General features: G+C 48.1%; 1 protein-coding gene across 1 annotated transcript; it reads right to left on the bottom strand.

The window, feature by feature from the left end:
• Window positions 1-10,937: 10,937 nt before the first annotated feature.
• Window positions 10,938-23,418, bottom strand: LOC129402220 (zinc finger protein OZF-like). The gene is made up of 2 exons (XM_055127837.1): window positions 23,390-23,418; window positions 10,938-13,966 (listed from the first exon to the last, which is right to left on the bottom strand). The coding sequence occupies exon 2, from the start codon at window positions 13,859-13,861 to the stop codon at window positions 12,179-12,181; it is 1,683 nt and encodes a 560-aa protein (XP_054983812.1). The 5' UTR covers window positions 13,862-13,966; window positions 23,390-23,418; the 3' UTR covers window positions 10,938-12,178.
• Window positions 23,419-24,749: the final 1,331 nt, after the last annotated feature.

Raw genomic sequence — 24,749 nt, 5'->3', positions numbered from 1 at the left:
GTCTTAAGCAGGACATAAAGGGGGGACATGAATCAGAGTCAGTCTCACCAGGTAACTGGGACTGTGAGGAGTGACCCCCTACCCCCCAGGGATCTAGAGGGGATAATGGCCTCTCCCCTCTGCTCTCCCCACTCAGAGCCAGCCTCTCCCAACACTCCAAGCTGATGGGCCCCAGAAATCACTCTAGGAAGCCAGATAGGCTAAAATGTGTGGATGATATACTAGAAGGTTCCTGGGGTGCTGGCCTCGCACACCATGACCCCAGAGCCAATCCCAGCAACACTGGCTCAGTGAGCACCTCGGAGAGTAACACCTGAGCAGAGACCACCAAGGAGGACAAAACTAAAGGACAACTGGGTGAGGCTGGAAAATACTAAACAGCGCCACCTCCCCATCCCCAGAGCCCATGACCAGTAGGGATTGAGAGGGGACATTCAACGTCCAGCAAGCAACTCAAAGCAGTGTGTGTGTGGGGTGGAGCAATAGTACAGTGGGAGGGCATTTGCCTTGCACCGGCTGACCCGGGTTCAAGCCCTGGCATCAGAGAGAGTCCCCATAATCAATATCAGGAGTAATTCCTGAGTGCAGAGCCAGGAGTACCCCTGAATATCACTGGGTGCAGCCAAAAAAGCAAAAAGCTGTGTGTGGACATTTGTACCTTTAGGACTCTGAAGTCACAGTTTAGGACTCTGAAGTCACAGTTCAGGGTCACTCCAAATCCCTCTCGAAGCAGGCAAAGGTGATTTGACCCCCAAACCATGTACAGCCCCAGAGACCTTTTGTTCTGTCTCCCTGGGACCAGTGCGTGTCTGAAACTGGGCACACAGCAGCAACGTGTGAACGTAAGACTATGTGACTGACAATGGAATACTATGCAGCTGTTAGGAGAGATGAAGTCATGAAATTTGCCTGTAAATGGATAGACATGGAGAGTATCATGCTAAGTGAAATGAGTCAGAAAGAGAGGGACAGACATAGGAGGACTGCACTCATTTGTGGAGTATAGAATAACATCACATGAGGCTGACACCCAAGGACAGTACAGACAAGGGCCAGGAGGATTGCCCCACAGCTGGAAGCCTGCTTCATGAGTGGAGGGGAGAAGGCAGATGGAATAGAGAAGGGATCACTAAGAAAATGATGGCTGGAGGAACCAGTTGGGATGGGAGATGCGTGCCGAAAGTAAACTAAACATGATGACCTCTCAGTGTCTGTGCTGCAAGCCATAATGCCCAAAAGTAGAGAGAGAGTATGGGGAATATTGTCTGCCATGGAGGCAGGGGGAGGGTGAGAAAGGGGGGCTATACCTGGCATATTGGTGGTGGGGAATGTGCACTGGTGGAGGGATGGGTGTTTGATCATTGTGAGACTGTAACCCAAACATGAAAGCTTGTAACTACCTCACAGTGATTCAACACAATAAAATTAAAAATTAAAAAAAAAGTCTGTATGACTGAGCAGGTGAGGCTCTCTAGAGCCAGAAGGAGGAAATAGGGAAAATTCATGTCCTGGGGGCTCATATGCACCCCTACCCCACTCGGGGGCCTCTGATGCCCCTCCCGTGTGAATCCGGAGCACAGAGCCAAGAGTAAGCCCTGAGCACTCTGACACAAAGATAAATAAGACAGATAACAAAGCAGCAGCTGGAGTAACAGTACAGTGAATACGGGAACAGCGGGTAGGGCTGGTGATTCCGTCCCATCTGGTCCCCCAATTGCTGCCAGGCACAATGCTGTAGTGCAGAGCCAGGAGGAACCTAGAGAATCACTGGTTTGGGCCCTCCTCTCTCACCACCTCTTAAAACAAAGCGAAACAACCCAAGAAGTCAGCCTTGGACTCCTGGGACCTCATAGTTTCCCTGAGACCTGGCAGCACTGAGCTGGGAGTACTTGAGCACTGAGCTGGGAGTACTCCCTAAGCATCGCTGGGTGTGGCCCCCAGACACAAATACCAACCAAACAAAGACAAAATCAGCTTCAAACAGCAGAGAGCCGGACATTCCAACCAGGAGCTACATCCCAGGGTTCCCCCCGAAACAACTCAGAGACAAGACGGGCCTGGAAGCCTCTGTACTCCTGTCACTGCATCCTGTCACTCTACTCCTACCCGGGGTCAGAGTGTCAGAGGGCATGTCACCATCTCCTCCCGCCTCTGTTACACCCGAGAATCAGCAGCGCGACTGTCCAAAGACCTGGAAAATTCAGATCCAGGACCACCAGACACAAGTGCAACGCCCCCAGCCCTGACCGGAAGTTCCTGCTTTGGAGTGGGAAAAACCCTGACCCACCCCAACCTCGGGCACAGCTCACAGACCCACCAGGGGAGATGCTGCCAGAAGCTTCTTCCCTTCAAGGGGCCCAGAGGCGGGTTGGGATTGAGGCTGCCTGTGGGTGGAGACGGGAGCAGTGGACTCAGTCTACAGGGCAGGAAATCACAACCCTGCCTGGGCCCCAGGACTCCTCCCTGGACTCTACAGAATGGTCCTTACAGGCCCAACCAGGGGCTGACTCTGAGGCCAGGAACTCCTATAAAACAGCGCCCCCTGCAGGTGGGCAGCAAAGCTGTCACCAGGGATCACAGCTCTGCCAAGGAGCTGCCACATGGACTCAAACCTTAGTCTGCCGTCTAGCAGGGTGGACAGACATGTGCCTGGGAGCTCTCTTCTGGGGGCCGGGGTCATATCTGGGCCCGGATGAGCCCAAGGCACAGCCTCAGCTCCGTCCCGTTGGACCTGGGTCATCCGAGCCTGATTTACTCTAATCCCGAATCAGCACATCTGCGTGAGCCTCATCCAGTGCTCGCTCCTGTTGTGCAGAAATAAATTTAAAACCACGCACACAGCATGTTATATAGAAAAATTATTCCAATATCCAGGGCATTTATGAGGACCATGATGTGAACGGTCTCTAAGAAGGAACTTCAGGAGTGAGCCTACTTTTCAACTATAAATATGATAGATTGGCGGTCAGGCCAATTATTCAGAGGTAGGCCATTTACCTTGAAGTCGGGTACCCAAGTTCAATACCCGGGCACCCCATATGGTTCCCTGACCCCTGCCAGGAGTGATCCCCGAGTCAGAGCCAAGAGTAAACCCTGAGCTAACTGTAGGGTATGGCCCAAAACTATAACAACAACAAAAAAGCAACTCTAACTAGTGGGGGGGAAAAATCAGATGCAAAACAAATTCTAGTGTGAAACATTTAAAGAGTCTAGCACTGAGTCATTAAGACCCCTTTTTTCCAAGATGAAAAGAGGGTTTGCTGGCTGCAAAAAGCCCTATTTTCTCCTGACTCCTAACTTTTTATAATTTCTGCTCTCACATCTTTGTGTCCAAACAGGCCCACAGAAAGGGAAGATCCTTTGGGAGCATCATGGCAATCCCCAAACCACCTTTCTGGGTTTTGTATTTGACCAGACCCAGTGATATTCGGGGATCATATAGGATGCTGGAAATCAAACCTGGGTCAGTCACATGCAAGGCAAGCGCCCTCCCTGCTGTACTGTTGCTTCAACCCAAACTAGCTTTGTTGTGGGCTCACTCATTCACTATTTGAACATAAAGATGAAAGAATATTTCTTAGTGTGTCAGAGAGAGAAGAACAGATCGGGCATCTGCCTTGCATAAGGCTGACAGGGACTGATCCCTGAGGACCACCAAAAGCAACTCCTGAGAACCACCAGGAATAACTGCTAAGCATCAGACCCAGAAACCAAACAATATTTAATTAGTACATTCAAAAATCATGCTCATGAGAGGCCAGGAGGGGGACAGTTCAGCTGCTCCAGAAAAGGCACCCTGACATTGCAGGCTGTGCAGCCAGACTGGTAAGGTGCAGACAGGGGACGAAGATCCTAAATCTCATGGACACATGACAGATGAAGAATGGAGTAAATGTCTCTCTTTCACCCCTGCCTGCCACTTCATCCTTCATCCATACAACCAAAGGTAGCCTGACCATGCGACTGCGTCAGGGATGGAAAACACATCCTAAGGCCTGGGGCTGTGACATCATTTGTTTCCACCAGGCTCTAGGTACAGATGGGTATAATTTATGATTATGCCCAGCCAGGTGAATCTGTGCTCCAAGGGGGATGGACTGGATAAGGGAGTGTAGATTTCCTGCTGGAGTGGCCGGTCACACAGTGCGAGCCTGGGCATAAGGAAAAGTCCCCTGATCCTGTACTGGTCAGTCAGATATTGAACTAATGCTCTCACACACAAATCCATGAGGAAAAATGCTGGCGGGATGACTCAAGGTAAAACAGGCAGGTATGGAGCAGGTGGGGCAGGGGACAATGAGTTTCTCGGGGAAGTCATCAATCAAGATGGGTGATAGCAGTGACTGCGAAGCCAGCCCTGGAGAGGAACTGGCCTAGCAGCAGCCCAGAGAGCTGGAGAGACGCTGGAACAGGAGCAAAGGCTGGGAAGAACATCAGAGAGCACTGTCCCGTCAACGCTCGACCCCTTGACAAGACACGAGCAGTGGAACTCTCACCTACAAGGAAAACCCCAGGAGGCAGTTTCAGAAACACGATTTCAAGCCCAGAGTATGAACAGGAAGGAGAGTCCAGAAGCATGACACTTGCATTGAACTTGGTCACCTGGAATCTATCCCTGATGTGACAAATGGTGGCCTGAGCCGCAACAGAAATAACACCTAGGAACTGCCAAATACGGGGCTGGAGCAACAGGCGTTTGCCTTGCATGCGGCCAACCCGAGTTCGATTCCCAGCATCCCATATGGTCTCCTGAACACCGCCAGAATTCCTGAGTGCAAAGCCAGGAGTAACCCTTGTGCATCACCGGGTGTGACCCCCTCCCCCCAAAAAAACCCTGCCAGATACGCCCCACCCCCACCCCCTAAATAAACCTGAAAGTTAAGACCAATCCTAAGAATGGAGGCATACATTTAGCTAGAGGTCAGAAAACTGCAGAAAACTACACTGGTCACTTTGCACCCTTACTTGGCCTTTTGGACAGATTTAAACCGCTTTTATCATCCTGGAGACTATCTGATTATTGGGATGTTTAACCGCTTCCAAATGCAAACGTTTTGTTTTCTCCTAATTCACACTATTAAAGAGCTTTGCCAGGACTATTTCATAAGATGATACTTTTCAGGAGTGTTTATCATCAATGCTTATGCAAATTTAATAAAAATATGAGCACAAGAGTGCAGAAATGATAAAGCAGATAAGGTGCTTCCTTGCACAAGGCTGACCTGAATTCCAGGCCCAGTGCCCCAAAAGTGTCGCGCGCCGCTTCGTCCAGGGAAGAAACACGCAACTCGGAGATCCTTTTGGCTGCGATTTATTTAGGAACTTTCTCATGCGTTAGAGAAGAAATCAGGAAAGGGGACGTGGAGTAAGGCGGAAAAAGGGACGCATGAGGGAGAACCCACTAGCTAGGTGACCTCCCCCCTTATATACCTCTCGCTGCCTGCTTATGCCCACGTGTCCGCATCTGATAGGTTAGTCACAGCTTATAGGCGTGGCAAGACATCCTGTTTCCTTATTAGGAGTTGTTTTCGAAGCACACAGGTGTTGATTACAAAGAGCTCTACAAAGCATGGTCCCATGGTGGCTCTCCACAGTTCCCCCTTTTTTGTTTTAGAACAGCAAGTCTGCGTAGCGACCTCGGCCCCCTTGGCCTTACCCGTCATTGGGAGCCCTCTCGCTTGTAGGTCCCTGTCTTAGGTTGGTCCAAGGGTCAGGTGGGTATAATGCACCCTTTCAAACTCCTCAACTCCAGGAGGTCCCCTGCAGTTAAGGGCTCTCAGCTGCACAATACCTTTGCTACATCCAGCTAGACCTGATTGTTCTAAGCAAGATTATTGATTCAAAGTTGCAAGCCAAAGCTTGGGGGATTGCTGCGCCTCCAGGGCCGGGATACCTCAAATATCACGCCTTTGTAAATAGTTGTACTTGCTGCATTTTATATAGACACCAGGCAAAAACCCAAAGCAGCGAGAAGCAATAAGGATAGTAGTACTCCCACCTCCACCCACTCTTTGATAAAATAGAGGGGACTTCTACTCAGGTCTTATTAAGGTGGGAACGGAAGGGATTAGAGCAGGCCAAGTTGTAGCAATGGCCCAAAAAGCTGCTTCTTCAGCTCGTATCATCACAGAAACCAGGCTGAGCAGGAGCACCAGTTTCCACCTCTTGGTCTACTGGAGGTGCGGTCTTCCGTGTCAGGCGTTCAGGAATCCACACTGGTTCTGCCCTGTCCTGTGGAAAAACACAAACAGAACCCCTGGCCCAGGTTAACACGGGGTCCGGGCCGTGCCATTCACCAGAAAGGATATCTTTCCTTTAACATATCCTTGGCACACAGGAATCTTTGAAGAATGTCTGTCTGCAGAGGAGGTGCCCTTATCATCAATGATCAAAAAATTTAAAGTAAAAAGTGCAATAGAGATTCTTTCTCGAGGGGGCCGTCCCAGGCCAACTCCCCCCTTTTGTTTTATTAGGCACGCTTTAAGGGTGGAATGAGCACGCTCAACGATGCCCTGTCCTTGTGGGTTATACGGGAGGCCGTGAGATAAAGAGACTCCCATCTGGGCACAAAATGCGGTGAATTTAGCAGAGGTGTATGCCGGACCATTATCTGTTTTCAGTTGGGCTGGGATGCCCCAGGCTGCCCATGCTTCAAGGCAATGAGAGATAACATTTGTGGACCGCTCCCCAGAAAGGGGAGTGGCATGAATGATACCGGAGCACGTGTCCACAGATACATGGAGATATTTGAGCCTGCCGAATTCCGAGAAATGTGTAACATCCATTTGCCAAATGCGTAAAGGCACAAGACCACGAGGGTTTATGCCCATGGAGGGGGCAGGAAGAAAAGGGACACAGTGTGGACAATGTAAAACAATTGCCCGAGCTTCGGCTCGAGGGATTTGAAATCTATGTTGAAGGGTCCGAGAAGAAACATGGAAACGGTCATGAAAATTTTTTGCTAATTGTAAAGGAGACTGAATAACAAAACAAGATGGTCTAGTGAGTGCATCAACACAAGCATTGCCTTCTGCTAAGGGACCCGGAAGGCCTGTATGAGAGCGGATATGTGTGACAAAAAATGGTTTTTCACGGGTCCAAAGAATTTGCTGTAAGGCAGATAACAAGGAGGCTATCGAGCTGGAGGCCTTTATTGGTCCTGCCACCTCAAGTGAGCAAAGAGCATTTACAACATATCGTGAATCAGAGATCAAATTGAAAGCAAAGGGGCAATGCTCAAACACTGTCAAGACAATGCGGAGTTCCACAACTTGAGGAGACGTAGTTGGAAATTGCATACGAATAGGATCTTGACCCTCTATCATATAAGCCCCCCAGCCTGTACTTGAACCATCAGTATAAATGTTCGGAACATCCCGAAGGGGTACATAAGAGGTGACTTTGGGGAAAATTACCGGATGGGTTTTAAAGAAGGTCATTAGTGGATGTTTGGGATAATGATTATCAATAACATTGGGAAAAGAAAATCGGAGAATCGCCCAATCATCATGTAAGTTACACAAAGAAACTATTTGAGTGGAATTATAGGGGGTAATAAGAGCATCTGGAAGTTTTCCAAAGTATTGCAAGCAGTCCTGAATACCAATCATAGCCAAACGGGCTACAGCTGCAGGGTATAATTCCACGGCTTTTGCCGGAGAGACCCTAGGATGAATCCACAGAAGGGGTCCCTCCTGCCATAGGACTGCAGTAGGTTGCCCATAAGTTGAAAGCACACAAAGTAAAATAGGAAACTCAGGCTGCACTCGTGTATTGCCAGCAGCAGTAAGAGCTTGCTCAATTTTGCAAAGGGCTTCTCTAGCTTCGGGTGTGATAGTCCGTGGGGAAGAAAGAGAAGGATCACCTTGAAGCATATTGAATAAAGGTTTTAAGTCATAGTTAGGTAATTTAAGGTATCCCCTTATCCAATTAATGTCTCCCAACAAACGTTGGAAATCATTAAGCGTGTGTAAGTGGTCAAGCCGAAGCGTAATTTTTTGGGGATGTACTGCTTTGGGGGTTATCTTAGCGCCTAGATATTGGACAACTGTTCCTTTCTGAATTTTTTCAGGGGCAATAATTAAATTGGCACTTTGTAAGAGCGAGGTTAATTTGAGTAGGGCATTATTAAGAGTGTTTTCGGATTTTGCTGCCAGCAGGATATCATCCATATAATTCACACATTGTACTTTCGGGAAACACTTTCGCAAAGGAGCTATGATGGAACCTACGTATAGCTGGCAAAGAGTGGGACTATTTGTCATCCCTTGTGGGAGGACTACCCACTCATATCGCTTATCTGGTTGCTCATGGTTCTTAGAGGGTAATGTAAACGCAAAACGGGGAATATCCTGTGGATGTAACGGGATAGAGAAAAAGCAATCTTGTATGTCAATGGCAATTACATGCCAATCTTTTGGTAAAGTGGTTAATAAAGGCAGGCCACGTTGTACAGGCCCCATCACGCGCATTTGAGCATTAACAGCTCGAAGATCATGCAACAAACGCCATTTACCGGATTTCTTTCTAACTACGAAAATAGGAGTATTCCAAGGGGATACAGAAGGACGTAAGTGTCCAGCTGACAATTGTTGATTAACTAAGGCTTCAGCTGCATCTAATTTTTCAGAGGACAAAGGCCACTGTGGAACCCACACCGGGTCCTCTGTTAACCATGTTAGGGGGATGATTTCCACAGCGGCCCCTATAATAAATTTTGGTCAGCAGAAACAGCAATAGGGCGCGAAGAAGTGCAAAGCCTAACTCCCATCTTAGCCAGAACATCTCATCCCCAAAGGGAAAAGGGAAAATTAAGTATAAAGGGCTGGAAGCTATCCTGGTGTCCCTCGTCATCCTTCCAGGTGAGGTGACGTGCACTTACTTCTGGGGTACTGAGGTACCCCAGGCCCTGCAACTGCTGAGCAGAAGCCTGTGTGGGCCAGGCAGAAGGCCAATCCTTAGTGGCTATTATGCTACGGTCTGCTCCAGTGTCAAGGAGTCCCATGATCCTTTTTCCTTCTACTATTAATTGCATCATGGGTCTGGTATGCATACCTAATGCAAGAAAAGCTCCCTCAATTTGTTCCTGATTTAAAGCCCTTTTACCATTGCATGTCTGTCCACCCACGGCGGGAAGGAGAATAACCTGGGCAACAGGGTCCCCTGGGCTGATAGCAGTAATCCCACGGGGAGACTCAATCAGGGCTCTAACACTTTCAGAATGGTTGGGATCAATTATACCAGGATATACACACAAGCCTTTTAAAACTGCTTCAGGGGAGCCTATTAGCAATCCTATAACTTCATTCGGTAAAGGGGCTAGTTTCCCTAACTCTAAAATCTGTACTCCCATTCTCGGAGTGAGGACCATGGGATTGACGGCTTGTAGGGTCACAGCGGGGGAGGCCTTAGAGGCTCCCCCGAGTCCCTGGGATGTTGCAGAGATGGCCATTCCTCGGAAACTTGCGCCGCCCCATATATTTGAGGGCCCTGGGGACGTGGGCCCCGTAAGCCGTTTTTTGAATCCCTTCTTATATTGCTTTGAGATATCCTATGGCCGTGGACATCTCTCACTGACCTACACTCACTTGCCCAATGTCTTCCCTTTTTACACTTAGGGCAAAGTCTGGGTCTAGATCCTACAACTTGGTTATTGACAGGACACTGTCTCCTCAGGTGCCCTGTCCTTCCACACGTATAGCAGGTTATAGCGAGTCCCGTAACTTTCTTGGTAATATCCATGACAGCCGCAGCTAAGCCTGTGGCGGTTAGGGGACCCCCTATTTCTCGGCATATTTTCATCCAATACTCCAGTCCCAGACTCTTATAGGGGGCGATAGCCTTGCGACACTCAGCAGTGCATTGTTCAAATACCAACTGCTTTATGAGAGGCATCGCAGTGTCCGAATCTCCAAAGATTTTTCCGGCAGCCTCGACTACACGGGCAACAAAGTCGGAAAACGGTTCCAGGGGCCCTTGAACTATTTTAGTAAGGTTGCCTCGGACTTCCCCTCTGTTGGGTAGAGCTTTCCACGCTTTCAATCCTATTTGGTTCACCTGCGTATAAACTTCTGGGGGTTACCCGGTCTGCTGATTGGCGAATCTGCCAAGTCCTAATAACATGTCCCTATCCCAGGCTGCTCGTGCCCCTCCTTGGGCTAGATTGGTTGCTGCTTGCTCATTTGCAAATTCCATTAAGAAGGTGCGCCAGTCCAAGTATTGTCCAGGCGTCAACACCGCTCTAGCCACCTGTTGCCAATCATTTGGGGTCATACAATATCTGAATAAGCCTTCTATTTGAGTTATAGTAAATGCGGCGTTGGCTCCATAAGTCTTTACTGATTCTGCCAAGGACTTAATTATTTTAAAATCTAGGGGCTCATGATATCGCTGTTGATTATTATCTTCAAAAACTGGGTAAGTTAACTGTAGCTCTCGCCTAACTTCTGCCCAGAGCCCGGGTTTTGCAAAAGAAAGTCCGCCTTCTGCTTTGTTAAGATAAGGGGGCGGGTCATCCTCAGAGCCCTTTAGTGGTAAGTATCGGTCACTATCATGTATCGCAGCTTCCTCCTCAATAGGGGGGTCAGAATCCCCGTTAGCCCGTCCCTGCTGAAATTGACGTAGCGAGGGATAAAGAGACGGACGGGTCATGGATGGTTCTTGGGGCCTTCCTTTCTTTTTTGGGGCGCGTCCCTCCATCAGCGGGGTTCCCCTAGAGGCCTCGCTTTCCACGTCCGAACCCTCCTCTAGCTCAGAGGCTACAATGCCATGACGGCTGCCTCTGTCCTTCTTTGTGTCTTCTAACACTACTTGTCCTGATTGTACGGCCTTATGGCACTTCTGATCCTTAAAGTAAGCATAGAAAGCAAAAATGAAAAGACAAAGGGAAAGACAAACATCCAACCAACAAACGAAACATACACATCCATGGATATCATTGTCCTGACTCACCACAGGAACTTGATCGTCACGACTTCTCGTGAACCTTAGTCCTGACTTACCACAGGAACCTCATCGTCGCGACTTCTCGTGAACCTTAGTCCTGACTTACCACAGGAACCTCATCGTCACGATTTCTCGTGAACCTTAGTCCTGAATAAATCGCAGCAAGTTCTGAATCCACCGGGAGGGTACTGGAGGTCGGGTTCCCCGTACGGGCCACCAGCTGTCGCGCGCCGCTTCGTCCAGCGAAGAAACACGCAACTCGGAGATCCTTTTGGCTGCGATTTATTTAGGAACTTTCTCATGCGTTAGAGAAGAAATCAGGAAAGGGGACGTGGAGTAAGGCGGAAAAAGGGACGCATGAGGGAGAACCCACTAGCTAGGTGACCTCCCCCCTTATATACCTCTCGCTGCCTGCTTATGCCCACGTGTCCGCATCTGATAGGTTAGTCACAGCTTATAGGCGTGGCAAGACATCCTGTTTCCTTATTAGGAGTTGTTTTCGAAGCACACAGGTGTTGATTACAAAGAGCTCTACAAAGCATGGTCCCATGGTGGCTCTCCACACAAAAGGATACCTGTGTCCCCTCCTCCTCCTTTCCCACCCCTGTATGGATCCCTGAGCTCAGAGTCAGGAGTAAGATCTGAGCACAGAAGGGTGTGGCACCCCAAAACATAACAGGAAGGCCTGGAGAATGAAGGTTTGCCTGTTTTTCCAATTTCAGAGGATTCACAGCAGCTTCGTGGTTGATCTCTGCCAGAATTCCCCGAAATCAGGACCTCTAGGCCAAGCCAGAGTGAGAGCAAACAAGGACACAGTGCATGGAGCAAGGAACATTTTTTGTACCTGTTTATTTAGTCACCTTCCTCCTGGCTTCCATCACCAAGACCCATCATTTACAAGCTAATATACATGTGAACTCCAAATGCCAGGACACTGGCATAGTCATAGCCCAGGTGATCATCAAGTACCTTTCCCTTATGGTACTGATATCATGGGAAGCTTGTCACATGCTACCAGCATTATTTCCTTCTTGGCTGTGCAGTTGTAACACCCCTGACCCCTTGTCTGAAGGAAACTTGTCTGACTGTGGGCGCTTGTTTAGACCTTTGGGATTTTTATTAGGGGGATCAAGTCATCCAGTATGAATTTTACTATGTTTCCTAAGGCTTGAGGGGAACACGAAGGCCTTCCCACATTCCTTACATGTATAAGATTTCTGTCTAGTATGCATCATCATATGTGTAGTAAGGCCTGAGGGCAGAGTGAAGGCCTTCTTACATGTCTGACACCGATGAGGTTTCTCTTTACTATGAATCTTCCTGTGCTTAGCAAGGCACCCGATTGAGAGAAGGCCTTCCCACATTCCTTACAAACATAAGGTTTTTCTCCAGTATGAATTTTCATATGCATTGTAAGGCCTAAGAGCAGAGTGAAGGCCTTCCCACATGTCTGACATTGATGAGGTTTCTCTCCACTGTGAATTTTCCTGTGATTAATAAGGAACCCAGATTGAGAAAAGGCCTTCCCACATTCTTTGTATATAAATGGTTTCTCTCCAGTGTGAATTCTCCTATGCACAGTAAGTCCTGAGGACCTAGAAAAGGCCTTCCCACACTCCTGACATATGTAAGGCTTCTCTCTGGTATGAATTTTCATATGCATATTAAGGCCTGAGGGCAGAGTAAAGGCCTTCCCACATGTCTGACACTGATGAGGTTTCTCTCCACTGTGAATTTTCCTGTGCTTATTAAGGAACCCATATTGAAAGAAGGCCTTCCCGCATTCCTCACAAACATAAGATTTCTCTCCAGTATGAACTTTCCTATGGATACAAAGGCTTGAGAAATAAGAATATGTCTTCCCACATTCCTCACACAGAAAAGGTTTCTCCCCAGCATGAGATCTCCGATGGGCAGCAAGGCTTGAGGATCTAGTGAAGGCCTTCCCACACTCCTGACACTTAAAAGGCTTCTCTCCAGAATGAGTTTTCATATGCACAGTCAGGGCTGAGGAGCGAGTGAAGGCCTTTCCACATGCTTTACATCTGTGAGGTCTCTCTCCAGTATGAATTTTCCTGTGATTCCAAAGGCTTGAGGAATAAGCAAAGGTCTTCCCACATTTCTTACATATATAAAGTTTCTTTCCATTGTGCATTTTCTTCTGCATAGAAAGATTTGAGTAATGAGCAAAAGCCTTCCTACACTCCTTAGATGAATAAAGCTTCTCTCCAGCATGAGTTTTCCTATGACATGAAAGGCTTGTGTAGAGAGAGAAGGCCTTCCCAGAGTCCTGAAATGAAAAAGGTTTCTCCCTCGTGTGAATTTTCCTGTGCCCAGAAAAGCTTGAGAAGTGAAGAAAGGCCTTCCCACATTTCTCACATAGATAAGGTTTCTCTCCAATATGAATCTTCCTGTACATACTGAGGCTTGAGGGTTTGGTAAAGGCCTTCCCACATTCCTTACATGCATACAGTTTCTCGCCAGCATGAATTCTATGTATAATAAGGTTTGAGGATCGACTGAAGGCCTTCCCACATTCTTTACACTTATTCGACTTCTCTCCTGTGTGAAGGTTCGAATGGTCACAATGGAGTGATGCTTGACTCAGAGTGTCACACTGCTGGGGGTTCTGTCCACTGGAGATTTCTAAGGGAACATCATGGTGCTGAGAACACGGGAAGGCTCCCCTACATTCCTTACACTTGGACGGGTTCACTGCATGGTGACTTTGCTTGTGGGCCTCTCTGTGTGAGGGACTCACTATAAACAGTGCTCCTCTCCCACAGTCCAGGGGCTGCCCCAGTGAGGGCAGTTGTGTCCGTGGACTGGGCGCAACAGGCCCCAAGGAGCTTCTCCCACAGGAGGGCTTCTTCGGAGCGTGGATGCTCTCTCCATTCTGATCGCCCTCAGAAGACATCCCACCTGTCTCAGCATCCTTGTGGGGATGAGGACACGTTTGCTCACTTGAGACTTTGTCACAGTGTGCAGTATCAGAGACATTCCACAGGGGCTGGCTGATTCCCTGTAGAACAGCAGAGGAGGATTCCAATTACGGGTCTATTGGTTAGGAGTCTTCCTGTCAAAAGAAATCGAGCCCTGCAGGTTGATTTCTAAATTTTCCACCACACAAATACAATTCCTGATACGTGGATAGCTTTTTCAGGGAATGACTTAATGTTTCTGCAAGATGGATGCACAAAACTGAAGGATGCGGAGTCATTAAACTGTGTAAGTTTTTTGTCAGCTCAGTGAACAGATACAATAATTGGAGAATAATTCAGGGCTCTGCAGAACACTGAAGCACTAGTTTTGAGGAAAATTCAATAGGCCTGAGCCTGGGTTTGGTTCTAGCTCAGTGTGGAGCTGATGATGCATGTGTGAAGGCAACAATGCATCCCACACAGACGAGATGGACCACAAGTCCCATTGAAAACAACTTACCACAAGCAGATCCTACTCCAGGATCAATGACTGGTTTTGTTCTTTGTTTGGCAATTTGTTTTTATTTTGAGGGGTCTACACCAAGCAGTGCTCAGGAAATCACTAGTGGTGGGTCTCTGGGGACCATATGGGGTGATGGGGATGGAGCCCACGTTTCCATCCCTGTGCAAAACAAGTGCCCTTCCCATTGCAGTATCATTAGGTGTTTAAACAAAAAGGAAAGATGAAGATCATCTTGTGCCTGCTGCTGCTGGACACCTGTGTGTGTTCGGTAGCCCTGAGCAGCCTCCCTGCCTCCCCACCTCCCCAGGGCCCCCCAACAGAGACACAGAGACAGGGAGATGGGGAGGCTGGGGACCACAGTCAGATGGTGAAAATGGTCCCTTTAATGCAGAGTTGCTAGCATACTTATAGAACATCTGAAGGGGGGTTGAGGTAAGCACAGGTGTGATGGTCATTTACATAGGTAAACATTGGCTGAGGAAATTCTTTTAGGGAGATCAACTCAAGGAGACACCCTGTCTTCCAGAGACAACTGCATTGATTTTATGTTTCCCTCTAATTGTATTAAGTTATTGATACTAGCAGTTATTGGGATAAACACAGTAAGAGACAAAGATCCAACACTTAGTTCTCTGGGCTGAGAGCAAAGGAGGCTTTAAACACTTGGTTGTCTGGGCTCTGAGTGCAAGCAAGGCTTTTACCGTAAATCCCAGACTAAGTCCTCAGGCCAGTTCAGCTAGTCGTACCCCAGGGGGGTCTTGTCTCTAAAGTTGTAACAGTGCATGAAAACCATGCATTTATGCTTTCTAGAATGTCCCATTTCACTGCCGGGTATTTTTGCCACTCGCCCTGGGCCCAGCCCAGTCCCACGGCGGCACCTCCCCTTTGGGGTGTCAGAAACTACAGAAACTGAAGCCTGACTCAAGTAGTTATGATCAAGTAATTATGCCCAGGGGCAGATATATTTCAGAGTCAATCAACTCCCAAATATTAGGAGCACAGCATTAATGGTCTTTCTGTGTTTAACCAAAGAACATTGCTCTATGGTAACGTATAAGAAGGATATAGTGGAAACAGAAAAGCAAGTAAAATAAACAGCGCTTCAAATACAAAGCAGTATCAATACAAGTTCATAATTACCAGAAAGTTTTGTTTTACAAGCAATGGAGATTAACATGGGGGACTGTGACAGTGTGAGGGAAAGATTACAAATAAACTTTAACTAAATTAGGGATGCTAGCAAGGGTAATATAAATTCCTCTAGGAGGAGGAAAGGAGACAATTCACTGAATAAGCCTAAAGCACTTAGGGTGTTAATATCCAACACAAAGGGGAGGTTGAAGATAGACTTTGGCTAAATTAAGGATGTTAGCAAGGGCATGGTAAATTTCTCTGGGAGGAGGAAAGGGGCAATTCACTGATAAAACCAAAAGCACTTAGGGTTGATATCCAACAATTAGGGCCGACAAATCTGTTATTTTAAACAAGTACAACTTGTACTTACTTTTTTTTTTTTTTGGTTTTTGGGTCACACCTGGTGATGCACAGGGGTTACTCCTGGCTCTGTACTCAGGAATTACTCCTGGCAGTGCTCAGGGGACCATATGGGATGCTGGGATTTGAACCCGGGTCGGCCGCGTGCAAGGCAAACGCCCTACCCACTGTGCTATCGCTCCAGCCCTGTACTTACTTTTGATCAAATTAAAAAAATTAGTATTTCTTCCGAATTAAAAATAATTGGAGGGGGCTGGCGCAATAGCACAGCGGGTAGGGCATTTGCCTTGCATTCGGCTGACTCGGTTTGATTCCCAGCATCCCAAGCTGGGAATACTGGGCACTGCCAAGTAATTCCTGAGTCTATGAGCCAGGAGTAACCCCTGTACACCACTGGGTGTGACCCAAAAAGAAAAAAAAAAAAAGCATCAGCAGCCAATGGTGCCTTCAGGCTTCCTGATAACACAAAATTGCCTCTGTGTGTCTGGCTGGACCCCAAGAACATGGGACCAAGTTTCCCAAGAAATTAAACAGCCAAAAACTAGGTATGTGTTGCTCATGCCCAGAAACCACCTATAGCTCAATTATACAACCTCATGTATCGGTCTTGCTTCAGAGACCCATAAATTAATCTCAAAAGACATCAAAGGCCACAATTAATCTCAGACCCACACAAGGCTGAATAGACTAGGGTAAAATGGAGTGGGAGTGGGTCAGCCTGGTGCCTGACCAAGAGGAGCCCCTGGCAGCCACTTGCTTCCATAGTACAAAATCTCCACTATGCTCCTGGCAGGGTCCACTGCTTTGGTATATTCCTGGCTCTGCACTCAGGAATTACTCCTGGCAAGGTCCACTGTTTGAGGATGGACCTCACTGAGACATAATCTGCTGAAAATTCTGGTATGCAGGTTTTCTGACTCTAATCTCTGGGCTTTCTGGGGTCAGGATGGGCTATCTCCCCACCTTCCTATACTTCCCAAGCACCAGCAGTCACATCCACACCCCAAAGCTGCCACCCCGTTAAAAAAGCTACTCCAGCCTTACCTTCCTGATAAAAATACCGAATGACCTGAACAAACACAATGACCTCCTAGTACTGTATTGGAAACCATAACGCACAAAAGGAGAGAAAGAAGAAAAGTGCCTGCTACAGAGGCAGATGGTGGTGGTGGTGGTGGTGGTGGTGGTGTTTAGGGGATTGTGGGAGGGACACTGATGGGGGGAAATAACAAATGTACACCGGTGGAGGGCTGGGTGTTGAAACACGGTATAATTGAACCCAAGTATGAATAGCTTTGTAATGGTCTATCTAAAGGTTGACTCAAATAAATAATAAACATATGACATAATTGGAATTGGGGCCGGAATGATAGTACAGCAGGGTGGCCATTTGACTTCCATGAGGCCGACCCGGGTTCTATTACTGGCATCCCACATGGTCCCCTGAGCACCGGCTGGAGTATTTCCCAGGTTCAGAGTAATGCCTGTGTGACCCAAAGAGCAACAAAATAAAAATAAATTTAAAAATAAGGGGGCTGGAGTGATAGCATAGCGGGTAGGGTCTTTGCCTTGCACGCAGCCGACCCGGGTTCAAATCCCAGCATCCCATATGGTCCCCTGAGCACCGCCAGGAGTAATTCCTGAGTGCAGAGCCAGGAGTAACCCCTGTGTATCGCCAGGTGTGACCCAAAAAGCAAAACAAAAAACAAAAACAAAATTTAAAAATAAAATAAATAGGGGCTGGAGCGATAGTACAGCGGGTAGGGTGTTTGCCTTATACGCAGCCAACCTGGGTTCAATTCCCAGCACCCCATATGGTCCCCTTAGCACTGCCAGTAGTAATTCCTGAGTGCAAAGCCAGGAGTAACCCCTGTGCATCGCCAGGTGTGACCCAAAAAGCAAAAAAAATATAATAATTTTTAAAAATAAAATAAATAAAAAATTTAAAAAGCAAATAATAGCAATAATTTATTTGATTTTTAAATGACTGATTTTAGCACCCAGTAAGGGTAAGTGCTGTCTACTCTCAGCATTAGCCTCCAGATTTCCTTCATATGGGGCCATACATGTGGTAGCGGAGATGAAGCCCAGACCCCCACCTTTTAAGTCACATGCTTGTGGCATTGAGTATCTCTTGGCATAGTATTTGAATGTGCGAATCTTACCAGTTCACTCATATTCAGTGACCCTGTTCCCAAATCAAATTGTAGCAATGCCAAATCCTGAAGCTGCAGCTTAAGTTCTGAAATCAAACACAATATGCAATGGAAGAATAAGCTGAGTGTTGAATGGAACGTAGTTGAATGAGGCTGAGCAGGTGGAGGACATCTCTATGGTTCTCACAGTCCAAACAGGCCGATAGCAAAGGGAAGGTCCGTTGGGAGGATCATTGTGAGGAACTTGGCAATCCCCAAACTAGCTTTTTTTTTTTTTTTTTTTGCTTTTTGGGTCACACCCAGCAATGCTCAGGGGTTACTCCTGGCTTTGTACTCAGGAATTACTCCTGGCAGTGCTTGGGGGACCATATGGGATGCCAGGGATCGAACCCGGGTCGGCCGCATGCAAGGCAAACGCCCTACCCACTGTGCTATCGCTCCGGCCCCCAACCTAGCTTTTTGGTCCTGATTTCTGACCAGACCCAGTGATGCTAGGGAGACCATCTGGGATGCCAAGGACTTAGGTTGGGTTGGCCACGTGCAAGGCGAGAACCTTCCTTCCTATGCTATTGCTATGGCTCAAATTAGCTTTGCTATGGGCTCACTCATTTACTGTTTAAGCATAAAGACAAAAACTATTTTTCAGCATGTAGGGGAGAAGAGCAGGTAGGGCATTTGCCTTGCATGAGGCACCCTGAGCACTGCCAAAAGTAACCCCTAAATATGGCCAGGAATAATTGCTGAGCATCTCCAGGCCCAAAGACAAAACAAAAATAAATTTGTTAATACACTGAAAAAAAAAACATGCTAATGATCCAAGGACATAAATAAGCATGACAGGGACTGAAGTAATAGCACAGCGGGTAGGACGTTTGCCTTGCATGCAGCCGACCTGGGTTCGATTCCCAGCATCCCATATGGTCCCCTGAGCACCGCCAGGAGTAATTCCTGAGTGCATGAGCTAGGAGTAACCCCTGTGCATCTCTGGGTGTGACCCAAAAAGTAAAAAAAAAAAAAAAAAAAATTCCTTTTGCAAACACCCACCAGGACCACATCCCATATGGTCCCCTGAGCACCGCCAGGAGTGATTCCTGAGTGCAAAGCCAGGAGTAACCCCTGTGAACTCTGTGAGAAGGACACAGACTGGCATTACAGGGGGCAGGGATGGGGCCCAGCTGGTAGAGGCCATGGCAGGGCTGCTGGCACCTGGCGGCTCCCAGTGTGACTCTGGGCCAAAAGCAACAGGCTGCCATTTCAAAGGTTTGCAGGAGCCAGATAGAAAGACCAGTGGTCAGGGCACTTGCCAGGCATGCGGCAGACTCAACTTCAAGCCCTGAATCCCCAAGGAGTGATCCTTGAGCACTGCTGTGTTTGGCAGAATTTCCACCTTCACATAAAGATGAAGAGGAAGTTATCTGCCAACAGCAGAGGTGTGAAATCTAGCACTATATTCTCAAGGGTCAGTTCTCTGGTCTGTTTTTGTTAGGAGGCCACACCCAGTGGTGCTCAGAGCTTACGGCCAGGTTTTTACAGACTTTATGATTTTTGCTCACTTGGGTCCATAATTTTCACGGTCACTGTCACTGTCATCCCGTTGCTCATCGATTTGCTTGAGCGGGCACCAGTAACGTCTCCGTTGTGAGACTTGTTGTTAACTGTTTTTGGCATATAGAATATGCCACAGGTAGCCTGCCAGGCTCTGACATGCGGGGGAGATACTCTCGGTAGCTTGCCAGTCTCTCCGAGAGGGGCAGAAAAATCGAACCTGGGTCAGCCGCGTGCAAGACAAACGCCCTACCGCTGTGCTATCGCTCCACCCCACATAATTTTAAGAGGGGAAAAATTACACTTGGCACAAAAGAAATCTTTGTGTGTGTGTGAGGTGGGGGAGGGGCTTTTGGGTCACACACAGCAATGCTCAGGGGTTACTCCTGGTTCTGCACCCAGAAATTACTCTTTGTGGTGCTCAGGGGACCATATGGGATGGCAGATATTGCACTGGAGTCAGCTGCATGAAAGGCAAATGCCTGCCCTACTGTATTATTGCTCTGGCCCCCTCAAAAGAAATCTTAAGAGTGAATGTCCCTAATTGAACTCAGAGGCTCTAAATCCTTCTTTTTCTCCTGACACCTTCTTTGTTTTTTGCTTTTTGGGTCACAGGGCGATGCACAGGGGTTATTCCTGGCTCTGCACTCAGGAATTACTCCTGGTGGTGCTCAGGGGACCATATGGGATGCTGGGAATCGAATCTGGGTCGACCGCGTGCAAGTCAAACACCCTACCTGCTGTAATATCACTCCAGCCACTGACAGCTTCTTTTGTTGAAAGTATTCCAGAGTGTTCACATCTAAGAACTTCCAATGAAGGGAGGAGGAACCGAGGGGTAGGAGAGAGCATACCAGGCCGGAGTGAATGCTGGCAAGCTGGAAGCCCGGGGACATTGCCGGGTACCACTGGTCCACTGGTTCCCTGAGCACAGAGCAGGGAGCAGCCCTCAAGCACCGTCAGGTGTGGCCCCAAATCCCATCCCATCAGCTCCCCAAGCTGTGAGATAGACCTAGGGAGAGGAGCTCAGAGGGTTGAGCACCTGCTTTGCTGGTGGGGATGAGGCATAGCTCCCCTGCATCCAGATGCTCACAGAGAGGCCGCGTCCCTGACTAGCTCCAAGTTTGTAGCATCAAGTGGGGAGGGTAGGAGTGGAAGGCAGAAGAGATACCCCAACCCACGTGGCACCCAAAGAAGCTCAAAGAGTACTTATGTGTCAAGACAAATTCTAAAGTGAGACATTTGTGGTTTTTTTTTTAAATTTGTGTTTTTGGGACACACCTGGCAGTGATCAGGGACCCTTGGACGGAACCCACGTGCAAGGTAAGTGTGCAAGGCAAGTGCCCTCTCTCCTTTCCTCCCTAGTATTTGGGCCACACATGGGGATGCTCAGGGCACCCTATGTGATGCCAGGGATCAAACCTGGGTTAGCCTCGAGCAAGACAAACACCATCTTGGCTATAACACTGCACAGGCCCCTAGAGTGAGACATTTAAAAACCTGTTGTAGCTCATCCCTGGAAAACCCCTTTCTGCAAGTACTCACCTCAACATCAGGGGGCGCCCCTGGTCTGGGAGAGATGGACAATTAGAGATGCTCAGAAACTTGACCTGTGGTGCAAAAATTTTTTTTTCCGGTGAGGGGTGGAAAACATAATCATACAAGGTTAAGTTGGTAGGGTGCTTTTCTTTCAAGCAGCTAAGCCAGGTACAATTCACGACAGCACATAGGGTCACCACCCCCCACACTGCCAGGAACGATGCCTGAGCTCAGATCCAAGAGTAAGCTTTGACACTGTGTGCTATTGCCCCAAATCTATAATCAATTTTTTTTTTAATTCCCTGTGCATTCGCCTTTCATGCGGCTGACCCGTGTTCAATTCCTCTGCCCTTCTTGGAGAGCCCGGCAAGCTACCGAGAGTATCGCGCCCGCACGGCAGAGCCTGGCAAGCTACCCGTGGCGTATTGGATATGCCAAAAACAGTAACAATAAGTCTCTCAATGAGAGACGTTACTGGTGCCCGCTCGAACAAATCAATGAGCAATGGGATGACAGTGATCAGTGATCCCTGAGCAAGGGACTGGAGAGATAGTACAGCTTGCACATGACCAATCCAGGTTTGATTGCCCACATCCAATGTGGTTTCCTAAGCACCGCCAGGTGTGCCTCCCCCCAAATAAAAATTTTAAAATAATTTAAATAAATCAATAAAAGCATGGTAGCCAATGGTGATCCTAGATTGCACACCAAGAGAGCATTTGGGGCACACTCTGAAGTGCCCCAGCTACTTCCTGCTAAGATTGCACACTTGGTTGCAGGAAACCCACCCTTGTAGCCCAACATAGAGCTGATGCACCCCGCCCCCTCACCAGCCCTGAGTTCTCTTAAAGCTCTGAATCTCCCAGGATCCCCAGAACCTACTGGATGTGCAAGTGAAAATCAAAAAGGCTCTGGCAAATGCTTTTGAGCCCCCAAACACTTGAAGAATATGTGTGTGTTTCCCCGTTTTTCCCCTTCCCTCGCAAGGCTAGCACATTGTTTGCCTTGTACACAGCTGACCCGGACTGAGCCCCTTCACCCCCAAGGTTCCCCTGGGCACCGCCAGGAAAGAACCCCCAAGTGTAGAGCCAGGAGTAGACTCTGAACACTGTTAGATGTGGCTCAAAAAAAAAAAAACATTAAAAAGGAAGAAAGAAAGGAAGAGAAATGGAAAGAGAGTCTCAGAGGGAAGGAGGGGAAGGTGGAGGAGGAAAGCAAGCAAGCAAGCTCCAGGTCACTTTGATGCAAGAAAGAACTTCTACCTCTGACTATAGAGTCAGCCTATGGAATGAAAGGGGCAGCAATGGGCTGGCCATTCCCGAGATGATCCCCACCCCTGTGACTGTCCTGGGGGCTCCGAGTGTCCCTTCAAAGGAGCTAACGCTGTGGTGGTCATACGGCCCCCTCAGATCCATGGGAAAACTGAGGCTTCCTCCTGGCTCTGACACATTTCTCTTAGGTTGGGAGCCTGAGCCACAGGCCGGCAGGGAGGGCGGGGAGGGCGCTGGCCTTGCATTCTGACACCCCATAGGGCCCCCCAGGAGGCATCCCTGAACGCAGAGCCAGGAGTCAGCCCTAAAACATAGTTATAAGAATGGGGCTGGAGTGATAGCACAGCGGGTAGGGTGTTTGCCTTGCATGCGTGGCCAGAGGTAATTCCTGAGTGCAGAGCCAGGAGTGACCCCTGAGATTGCTGGGTGTGATCCAAAAAGAAAAAAAAAAAAAACTAAAACACAATTAAAAGAAAATTTTCTCTTCTGTTTGATTGGTTATTTTCCTTGCTCTTACATCTCTCTGAACGAGACTTTCGCTCTTTCAACTATTTTTTTCCCTCTACCCACGTACTTTCCCAGCCCACCGCCCCCCCCCCTTTTTTTTGGAGGGGGGCGATGCTCAGGGGTTACTCCGAGCTCTGGGGTTGCACCTGGAGGTGATCTGGGGAAACCTGTGGCGCCCTGGGGATCCAACCCACGTGCAAAGCCAGCGCCCTCCCCGCTAGACTAGCGTTCCCCGCTTACGCATCTTTCTAAATAAGTTCCCTTCAGTTAAAAACTACCTTGTTTCCCCCAAAACCAATGAATAAATAAAGTCTTTTTGCAGGAGCCCTCGGTGCGTCCCAGGGTGAGGGGCCGCCACTCCCGGCCACCTTCACGGACCGACGTCGTCCACAATCAGGTTCGGGCCCTCGGAGCGACCACGCAGTGGCCCGCGAGGAAAACCCCCTGTTCCCCTGGTCCCCCCATCCCTGTTGCTCTCCCTCTCCTCACCCTCCGCAGCAACAGCGGCAGAAATGCAATTCAGCCTTCAACGTGGAAAACGCCTAAGAAAAAGGGTCTGGATTCCGTGATGTCAGGGCAGTTCTTAAAGGGCCAGGCTCCCAGTATTCCACGTCAGGAATATTAATATTTTTCCCCTTTCTGGGGTTGGATCAGGTGACCCGGACATCTGGGGGTTGCCAGGTCCGGGATAGATGGGACTGAGGGGCTAAAGAGTTGGCGTAAGGAGGAGAAAGGTTTTGTTTTCACCAAGGGAATAAAATTCACAAATATTCCTTTGCAAACAACTGCCAGGACGGTGCCTCAGCCCTGCCCCACCAACCTCCCACCCCCGCAAAAATCGCATAGAAATCACAGGGCGCTGATATTCAGATATTCATAATGTTTTGTGTCTATTGATTCATTTTGGGGGGACGTGTCCAGTAGTGTTGAAGATTTATTCCTGACTGCTCAGGGATCCCTCCAGACTGGGCTCAGGGAACCCTCTGGGGTGCTAAAGATGGAACCTGGGTCAGCTACATCCCTGCTGGACCATCTCTCTGAGCCACCTGATTGTTTACATCAGCACCAAACTTCCAGTTCCTGGTGTAGATACACTATTCATGTTCTCACAGTTATAGGAGTGGACTAGAAACTCAGTGAATCACGTGGCCCAGAAAGGGGCTCAGGGATTGGTGATGAGTGGGAAAGTATTATACCTGTAAGCAATATTTCTCTATGTGTGTTCATAGCCATTGGTGATTGGTGATGAGTGGGAAAGTATTATACCTGTAAGCAATATTTCTCTATGTGTGTTCATAGCCATTGGTGTGCTCAAGCTACTCCCATCTCTGTGTTTAACAACTCTTCAGTGCTTGAGACAACAGTGCAGTGAATTTGACTGGGATCTAACATGGATCAGACACATGAACAGAAATTCCTTCACCACTGTACAGCTGAGTAGACTTTTAGTAGTTTGGTGGTAGACAGAGTATCCAGCAAAAAATTAAATTATTCAATATTTGAACCAGTGGGCAAGAACAATAGTATAGCAGGTGTGTGAGAGAAAGTCTCTCTTTCAGAAATGTTCACTATTACTTGGCTATGATGATTTAATGTTTGTTATAATAAGAACATAAAGGTAGGTTAGTGTTGGATACCAACCCTAAGTGTTTTAGGCTTCACCTGTGAATTGCCCCTTTCCTCCTCCAGAGAAGTTTACCATGCCCTCGCTAACATCCCTAATTTGGTTAAAGTCTATCTTCAACCTTTCCTTTGTGTTGGATATTAACCCTAAGTGCTTTAGGCTTCATCAGTTAATTCCTCCCTGAGAAGCTTAACATGCTCTTGCTGGCAGCCCTAATCTGGTTAA

Source organism: Sorex araneus, chromosome 2 (genome assembly GCF_027595985.1).
Source record: "Sorex araneus isolate mSorAra2 chromosome 2, mSorAra2.pri, whole genome shotgun sequence".
NCBI lineage: Eukaryota > Metazoa > Chordata > Mammalia > Eulipotyphla > Soricidae > Sorex > Sorex araneus.
This window is presented reverse-complemented; position numbering and strand designations above follow the sequence as displayed.

Excerpts from the sequence above, each read along its gene's own strand:
- LOC129402220 (XM_055127837.1), bottom strand. The coding sequence starts at position 13,861 with ATGTCTTCTGAGGGCGATCAGAATGGAGAGAGCATCCACGCTCCGAAG.